This window comes from Diplotaxodon limnothrissa, linkage group LG7, assembly GCF_057381915.1.
Source record: "Diplotaxodon limnothrissa isolate DT_005_m linkage group LG7, D_limnothrissa_male_GT1.1, whole genome shotgun sequence".
NCBI lineage: Eukaryota > Metazoa > Chordata > Actinopteri > Cichliformes > Cichlidae > Diplotaxodon > Diplotaxodon limnothrissa.
The window spans coordinates 31557565-31566687 of NC_140602.1; the positions used below are offsets into that span (position 1 = coordinate 31557565).

At 42.2% G+C, this 9123-nt stretch overlaps 1 protein-coding gene across 1 annotated transcript; it reads left to right on the plus strand.

Annotated features, from left to right (window-relative positions):
• The first annotated feature begins 3942 nt into the window (after positions 1–3942).
• cdk9 (cyclin-dependent kinase 9 (CDC2-related kinase)) lies at positions 3943–8840 on the plus strand. Its single transcript, XM_085357912.1, has 8 exons — positions 3943–3995; positions 4134–4247; positions 6868–6949; positions 7038–7128; positions 7206–7372; positions 7462–7633; positions 7763–7911; positions 7998–8840. Exons 1-8 carry the CDS (start codon positions 3955–3957, stop codon positions 8361–8363), a joined length of 1182 nt encoding a protein of 393 aa, XP_085214038.1. The 5' UTR covers positions 3943–3954; the 3' UTR covers positions 8364–8840.
• Positions 8841–9123: the final 283 nt, after the last annotated feature.

Here is a 9123-nt window from a genome sequence, read left to right on the forward strand (position 1 = left end):
ACATGCTTCATAGCATTCAAGAATGGACTATTCAACATGCACAGCAAACGGAGCATGTTCATTGGTTCATGGACCTCCCTGAACTAATGGCATTTATTGCAATTGTCATCTTGCGGGGGGTTTACAGGGTTCCATCGGTAAATGACTGCTGGTCAGCAAACCTGGGAAACCCACAGATAATTGGAACTATGGCACGAAACCGCTTCCAAGACATCATGCAACACCTACGCTTTGATGACAAGTCCACCCGCAGTGATCGAGCAAAGACTGATAAGTTCGCTGCAATTTCCAGTGTGTGGGGATCATTTGTCACCAACTGCATCACGTGCTACAACCCTGGTCTACATATCACCGTTGATGAACAGCTTTTCCCATCAAAGACTCGGTGCTGTTTCCTGCAGTATATTGCAAGTAAACCGGACAAGTTTGGGATCAAGTTTTGGGTGGCCTGCGACCTAAAATCCAAGTACATTTGCAATGTCTTCCCATATCTTGGCAAGGACCCCAATCGTCCCACTGGGGAGAGACTTTCTGAAAATGTAGTAATGAGGCTGATGGAACCATTCCTAGACAAGGGCAGAAATGTTACCACGGACAATTTCTTCACATCGCTTTCACTTGCGCAAAAACTTCTTGGACGGAAAACCACCATCCTCGGCACAGTCAACAAGATTCGCAGGGAAATTCCTCAATCCACTAGACAGACAGATCGCAATGAATTCACCACTCAGGTATGCCACTCCACACCGAGCCCTGGAAAAAGGGCCACGTGTCAGGTCAAACACAGATGCAAAAAAAATCAGGCCACTGTGCGATGTGTTCACTGCTACAGGTACACATGTGGTAAATGCAGACGACAGATACCGTGGCAGTGCCAGGATTGTGAGTGATTGCTGAAAATGTTGAAATGTACTCACTCACTTTTTATCATTATTTGTAAATATGTGTACAAATGGTTGGTTTTTTGTACTGTTTTCATCAATAAATGTCAGCAACAAAGGACATACAAAGGACATGTGTTGATTTCTCCCTAAGATGGCAAACTGAAACACTCCACTCCCCCACCCCCTCAATCACTCACCCCCACTCCCCTCCCTCCAGAATTCCTAGGTAACGACCTAATATACATATGAATGACTCCAGCATTTGACTGACTGCTCTCCGGCTTTTAAAGGTAGAAACGCAAAATGATGACTCCGCGGGGGTCTAAGGTAGAAAACCAAAATGACTGCTCTCCGGGGGTCTAAGTGCTTTGCTTCAGTACGGTACTTAACAGCCTCATTTGCACAGTCTCTTTGATAAAGTACTTTGTGTATTTCTCTGGCGATTCAGAAACTGGGTAATAAAGCTTTTAGCTCTCAAGAAGACCTGGGACCGTCATTTAAGTTTGAAATGGGACAATAAAAGAGTGGGAAAGGATATTTAGAAACATTCAAATACTTTCCCATGATGCAAGGGATACAATTTCTTCACTTTAAGATTGCGCATTGCTTTTATTGGACACCATACAGATTATATACAATACTGCTGTATAAGTCTTATGTACATATGCCATCGTTTTGTAATAAAATTCAGGAGTTTGGGACTACAATATATGAAAATATATGTGATGCTGTTTTCCCTGCGAGGTGAGACAGAAATATACTAAGATTCTGACCTAAATGACTGATCTGACAGTGAAGACTAAAAAACTAATTATTTAGTTTTTCAAATCTGATGACTGGTGGTGGGAGAAGGGGAAGAAGGTGGCTTCCATTTTTGTTGTAAAACAAATGTTTTAGAACAAACATGTTGAGGTTTCCATTCTCCTCAATGTGCACAGTGGAGTCCAGAAATGGCAAACTGTTGTCTTTTGTGTCTTCCCTGGTGAACTTTGTTTTTATCCACAGAGTTGATGTGAACAGTGAAGGATTCTACTTCGTTGGTTTTGATTTGTGGATAAAAACATAAATTTCAACACACACTCAGACAAAAACTGGTTGATCCCAAAGACAAAACTCCTAAACACAAATTTAATAATGTAGACTGTACAATGTAGTGAGGAGTGCTTAGACCTCTACATTGGAGAGACCAAACAGCCACTTCATAAACGCATTGCACAACAAAGAAGAGCCACCTCCACGGGACAAGACACGGCTGTCCATCTGCATCTAAAGGACAAAGGTCACTTGAGGATGCCAATGTTCACGTTTTGGACAGAGAGGACAGATGGTTTGAAAGAGGAGTGAAAGAAACCATCTATATCCACTGTGAGCGACCATCTTTGAACAGAGGCGGTGGTTTACGACACCAACTCTCTGCCATCTATAATCCAGTTTTGAGATCCCTTCCCAGACGCCTTGACGCCCACTCACATCCAGCCATTTGACCTCAGGAAATTACTTGATAGGATGGGGCTAGGTTTCAAGATGAGCTCATCCGAAACCTTGGCTGATTGTGACCACACCCGTTTTCACACCTTGGCTCCTGTGATTAGGTAGAGGATCAATAGGGGCCCATGACCCTCTTGGGTACACTCCCATAGGGCTTGAAATCTGGGACTCTCCACCAGTTGCTCTTAGGACTTTTTATATATTTTATTTATTGTTTACTCTATTTAATTTGTAAAATATGTGTACACACACACACACACACACACGTAGAAAAATATTTAGTATACACATCCAGAAATGCATATACTATTATATATTGTACATATATTTATTAGTTTCAGATGTAGCCATTCTTGTATTTTGCTTGTTTACATTATTGTATTTTGCACAACTCTGTTGCTTGTGAAGCTCGCACACAAGAATTTCACTCACATGTGCTGTACCAATGTACCTGCACATGTGATGTGGCAATAAAAGTGATTTGATTTGAACTGAAGAAGGTTCTCAGATGAGAGGTGAAACGTCTTCAAGAAAACTTAAAGAAATTTAGATGCTTTTAATTCCAAGCTCCTTAGACTACAATGACCTAGATGACTGAGAACCTTCACAGACAAACTTCAGTGTTTGTTGTTGCTGTTTTAAGTATAAAAAAACACGTGAATCATAAATTAGCTTGTTGTTTCTTTTCTTTCAGATAGATTTGAATAATGATAATATCTCTTTTATTTCCCAGTCAAGTTTAGTTTCGATGCATGCTTTAAAATAACTGCAGAGGCAAGCAAATGGCTGCTGAGGGGGTGGCAGGGAGCTCGCAGGAAATCAAGAAAAGCACTTGAAACCGGCTGAAAACAGAGAGTTCTGATGGTTTTAATGTGCAGAGACCTCCATCAGCATGCTGAGGGTATGTGGCTACCCTGTAATAATAATAATAATGTATTAATACAACCGCCACACAGAAGCATAGCATTTAATGGTGAATTAACAGATCGACAACATGTTTAATTTTAACGAATGGAAACGGCAATCACTACAGCTTCTAAGTAAAAGTTATAACATTATGAATAAATACAAGTTGGCGGAAGTAAATAGGCTAACAGTGAGTTCCTTTGTTTACAGTTATGAAAATAAGAGTTCTAAATAAACCACTGTGCAAGTTTCAAAGCTTACAAATATATTATTTTTGTGACATGGTTTCATGTTTGATGCACTCAGGAGGATCAGGAGAACTGGAATTCCCACCCTGTATGAGGCCATGCATTATGGCATGACAACACAGTTTCGGAGAGGCCACTCCACTCCTCTATGCCCCCCACCCCGACAGACTTGACCTTTCTGAATGAGATGCTACAGACGAACCCGGCCTTACGAGATTGGTTTTTTATTTATTATTTTATTTTCTTAATATTTATTATTCTTTTACTGCTTATTTTTCATTTGTCTTTCTTTATTGTTGCTTCTTTTGGGGTTATTTTTACTTTTTGCCAAGCCCGCCCCCACATTAGCATGCGGGGCGTCGCTGAGCTCTAGAGGTGACGCCGTGCGCAGACTCTCCATACGTAGCTACGTCGCGGACACGGACAGGATGCAGCGGGATAAGACAAGCAATGCCACCGGGGCTGAAAAGTAAGATTAAATCTATTTATTTTTCAATTTATCAAACGGGTTTGCTTTAGTTTGTTTAAGCTGCATTTGAGGCGCGTTCTGTGTAAGCCTTGTTTGATGTTACCACTATAAAGTCTCGTGAATTTTCCTTTTGTCCAGGCCCGACCGGGAGGCCGCCATCATGTCGAAGTACTACGACGGAGTGGAGTTCCCTTTCTGTGACGAGTTCTCCAAGTACGAGAAAATGGCCAAGATAGGACAAGGAACCTTTGGGTGAGTAGTACAAAGCAGGCTGGTTGTCTTACTGAATCTTTAGCTGCTTTGCGAATTCCGTATAAACGCCAGCTGTGTTAAGGCTAGCTGTGCTAACTGCTAGCCGCACGGAGTGAATGAAGAGCAGGTAAACAACGGAAGTTTCCTTCCTGTATTAGTCCAGCTGCTTATTAAGGAAGGCTGTTTCGACATGTTTTTTAAAAGGTATTTGGTTTGTAAAGTTGCAAAGCTTTCATGGGCTATGGTCTTCTGCGATCAACTGAAACATGCTGAAAACCAGGCTCACTCATAGAGCACCAAAGAAGGCTTTGCGTTGTATTCTCAATGAGTGACATCTCTTCTCCCCTGACGTGGAAGAGAGGCAGCTTGACCTCTGTCCCGATGAGCTGATTCTCCGATGCTGTGCCATGCTTTTGTGAAGTGGGTGTTTATTCTAGGGCTGAGTATCGTCACTGATTTCTAGAATCGGTTTCAGTGCACGTTAGCATATGCTACTTCCGGTGGGGAAACTCCTGTAGGGCGCTTCGTTTCCGGTGTGATATTCGCGTCTTGTTTACGGTCGGGTTAGCATCTTCCTCTGCCTTTTGTGTGCTACCGCAGGTACCTTTGACGGTGCAAAACGTTTCGTCGACATTGTTGTGTTTGTCGGGGGAGAAAACTTACAAACATACAGTGCAGCACTTCAGTGATCAATGTAGCGATTCTGCGGTGTCGTCATTGTCGATCTCCTCGGCGGCACGGAGGAGATCGACAATGATCTACAGCCGATCGGGACGCAGAACACAATGGACTTTAAAAAAACAAACAAAGCATGCAAAATTGCACTAAAAGAATCCGCTAAATAGCGAAGGACCACTGTAATTGTGAAGATAAGTCACAACATACCCTTCGTAAATACTAACATATAGAGATCCTTACCCGCAATCATTCATGTATTCTTTTTTTAAATATCCTGTGGCTTTTTTCCCACGGTTTGTTGACATGCTGTGTAGATGTGTACTGACATCGACTTAACAGGGAAACATCTGGCTTTGACTATTGTTCACCTGTAGTTTGAATGCTGAACATTTGCCTGTTTAAATCACAAGTACTGTCACTGTACAGAGATGTCTTCTGCATGCAGTAATGCAGTTCTGCTTGTGCTGAGTGATGTAAACAAACAATCGATCTACGCTCTTCAAACATAAAAATTCATCATTTGATTTTTTTTATGACACAGCAATGGTGAGTGTTCCCACCCTCTGCTCTTTGTAACTTAACGTAATGATTTTTGAGTCCACCTTTGCAGTAGCAATTGACTTCAAAATAAAGCTACCGGAAATGTACAACCCTACGCCAGGTCTTAAAACAGGAAGTTAGCATTTTCTCGTGCACAGGGTCTATTTGATTAGATCCACGATTCGATTCCATTTGAGTCTGGGAAATTTTGTCTCAGACAGTAAGAAATATTATAATTCTGATTATTTATCAGTACATGTACATATTTTTATATCTATAAAAAGAAAGCTGACACCTGTGAGACTTGATCAGAGGTGTAACCATCACAGCAGATGACTTTGTGTCAAAGTAACAGAGCATAAAACACAGAAACACATGAAGGAGATTTTCCTGGCCTGTCTTTTTATAGCAGATAACTACCTTAAAATATTCTGCAATAGAACAAAAACAGAAAACCATGAATCAACATATGAACATTACCTGATGCTGCTGAAGTGAAGCAGAGCAAAGTTACAGAAGTTTAGTTAGAGAAACAGCTAAGCATTTTGCATAATTTTAAAAAGTTTAAATTTCTTCAGTATTAAACAGCAGAAATGAGGCTTTCTTTTTGGAAGTCAGTTGAATAAAAAAAACCAAACAAGCAAAAAACACAGCGGCTGACAACGCTGCACATAACGGTAGACTTGTGCATAATAAGGAAGCAAATAACGCAGAAAACAGATTTTTAGATTGGAAGAGACGAAGAGAGCTGTGCATGAAGTGTCATTTTATCGTGGTGGGAGCAGAACGGCAAAAGTAAGAGGGGATTCATGATGATGTTTATGTGAAGCATAGTTTGGATCTTCTTTTGCTGCTGGTTCAGTATAATGTGGTTGGAGAGAGACAAAGCCTACAGCTGCAGAATCTAGTGCAAAAAAGATGTAAACACAGAGCGTGGACCTGCCGATGCACCAGAACCTGTGAGCTGTTGGACACCCTGTCTGGACTGAAAGCCGTGTATGTGCCGTCAGGTCAGAGAAGCTTACGTTTTTGGTGGCTGTCGAAATTTTGTGAGGTTTAACCTGAGATTCTGGAGTTTCAGGCAAAATACGTTTATATTTAAAAATTGATTCAGGATTGTAATGAATCAATATCATTTTATTCAAGCTAGAATTGATTTTAATCGGAAAATCGATAATCAAAACCCACCCCTAGTGTTTAGTCTGTAAAGGTCTAAGTACTCCTGTTGTTGTTCACCTTTGTCTTTGGGATGAAGCAGTTCTTGTCTGAAGTGGACTGAGATCATGTCTACCACACAAATGCCAGCAGTGTTGTTTCTCTAGCCTACTATACATTAGGCTATATACTGTTTGAGTCGAGTAGTTTAAAAAGCCGACTGTTCTAAAATTTGTCTTTTGTACAGGGAGGTGTTCAAAGCGAAGCACCGGCAGACAGGGAAGAAAGTTGCACTGAAGAAAGTGCTGATGGAAAACGAGAAAGAAGGGGTAAGAAACCAGAGCATTGGCGTCATTTAAAATCCAGTGTCCTGAAAGTTGGTGTGGATGAAATATAACTGGTTTTCCTCCACTTTAGTTCCCAATCACAGCTCTGAGAGAGATCAAAATCCTTCAACTGCTCAAACACGAGAACGTTGTCAATCTGATCGAGATCTGCAGGACCAAAGGTTTGTGTGACACATCTTTGTGTGGATTTATTTCAGTTAGTTGGGGGTTGTTTTTAATTTGCTGTTCTCCTTTTCAGCTACTCAGTTTAACAGGTACAAAGGCAGCATCTACTTGGTGTTTGACTTCTGTGAGCATGACCTGGCTGGGCTGCTGAGCAACGCCAACGTGAAGTTCACGCTGGCAGAGATCAAGAAGGTGATGCAGATGCTGCTCAATGGGCTGTACTACATCCACAGGAACAAGGTTAGACTCTCAGAGACACAGTGGGTACTTTAAACCAAAGGAAATTCCACTGTCAGAATATTAATGGGGATCTGTTGTTCTTTGCTCAGATCCTTCACAGAGACATGAAGGCAGCCAATGTGCTCATAACCAGAGACGGCGTCCTGAAGCTGGCCGACTTTGGTTTGGCTCGAGCCTTCAGCCTGGCCAAGAACAGCCAGGGGAACCGCTACACTAACCGCGTGGTGACGCTGTGGTACCGACCTCCAGAGCTGCTGTTGGGTAAGAAAGAAACAAAAGACTTGTACTCAAACATAGTCACAGGTATAATCAGGAAAAAGTAGTACAAGTAAATTTCAAATGTACTCCTGGTGCAGTTTTTTAATTTCTGTGTATTCTTTGTTTTTGCAGGTGAGCGAGACTACGGGCCTCCAATCGACCTGTGGGGCGCCGGCTGCATCATGGCCGAGATGTGGACACGGAGTCCAATCATGCAGGGGAACACGGAGCAGCACCAGTTGACCCTCATCAGCCAGCTCTGCGGCTCCATCACGGCAGAGGTGAGCCTTCATTCTTCCTCTCAGACTCTGTTTGTTCTGTTTCTCAGCTCTGTGTTAACTTAACTAACACTCGGTTCTCCCATCAGGTGTGGCCCGGTGTAGACAAGAAGTATGAGCTGTACCAGAAGATGGAGCTGCCCAAAGGTCAGAAAAGGAAGGTGAAGGACCGCCTCAAAGCTTACGTCAAAGACCCGTACGCCCTGGACCTCATCGACAAGCTGCTGGTCCTGGACCCGGCACAGCGAATCGACAGTGACGACGCCCTCAACCACGACTTCTTCTGGTCAGACCCGATGCCGTCAGACCTCAAGAACATGCTCTCCACCCACAACACGTCCATGTTTGAGTACCTGGCCCCGCCTCGGCGGAGAGGACACATGCCCCAGCAGCAGCCCAATCAGAACCGGAATCCGGCGACCACGAGCCAGACAGAGTTCGACCGCGTGTTCTAAACCAGGTTCTTGACGCTTGGCAGTCCAATTTTCCTTCCAGACGTCTGTGGATTAACTGGGAGCAAACGTTTCCTCCTTGTCTTCACTGCATGTTTGAGGCAAAACTTCTTTTTTCTTACAGCTACTCATTTCTCTGTGTTACAGAGTTATTTATGAAGACAGTGTTAAAGTTTTATTTAAGACACACTTACAAGGACACTTATTCTTCTGACACAAAGGGACGTGCATACCTAAAATAAAGTTGTTGTTTTTTTTTCTGTTTTTTTCTCGTCTTCCTTAAATGTACCTGGCAGCATGTGGTCCGACACATGTGTGGCCTGACTTGACCATCAGGATGTGAAGTGACTGAAAGACTGCAGTACCTCCAGCAGGGGGCAGCATCATATCGCTGTATATCTTTATACAGCACATGTACATAACGTTTTATACTCCAGCATCGCTGAACAAAAGTGTTTTTGAACTGTGGGCTGGGCCTGTGCCTGTAATGTGAAATTTGGGGTCAATAAAATATTTTAAACCCTATCTGATTTCTGATCTTTATTTAAAAAAAAATATATATAAAAATTTTCTGTTTAACAGCTGTAGCTGTTTGTCTGGATGAAAAACCAGATGTTGTCTTCTGTTGTATACACACTCACAGAATACCACATCTGGTTTTTGGTAATGTTGTCAACCAGGTTTGAAACTGATAGTGTGTTACATGGGTCCAGGATCATTACTATTTCATTATTTTTAAATGACTTAATAAAAAGTTATTTTA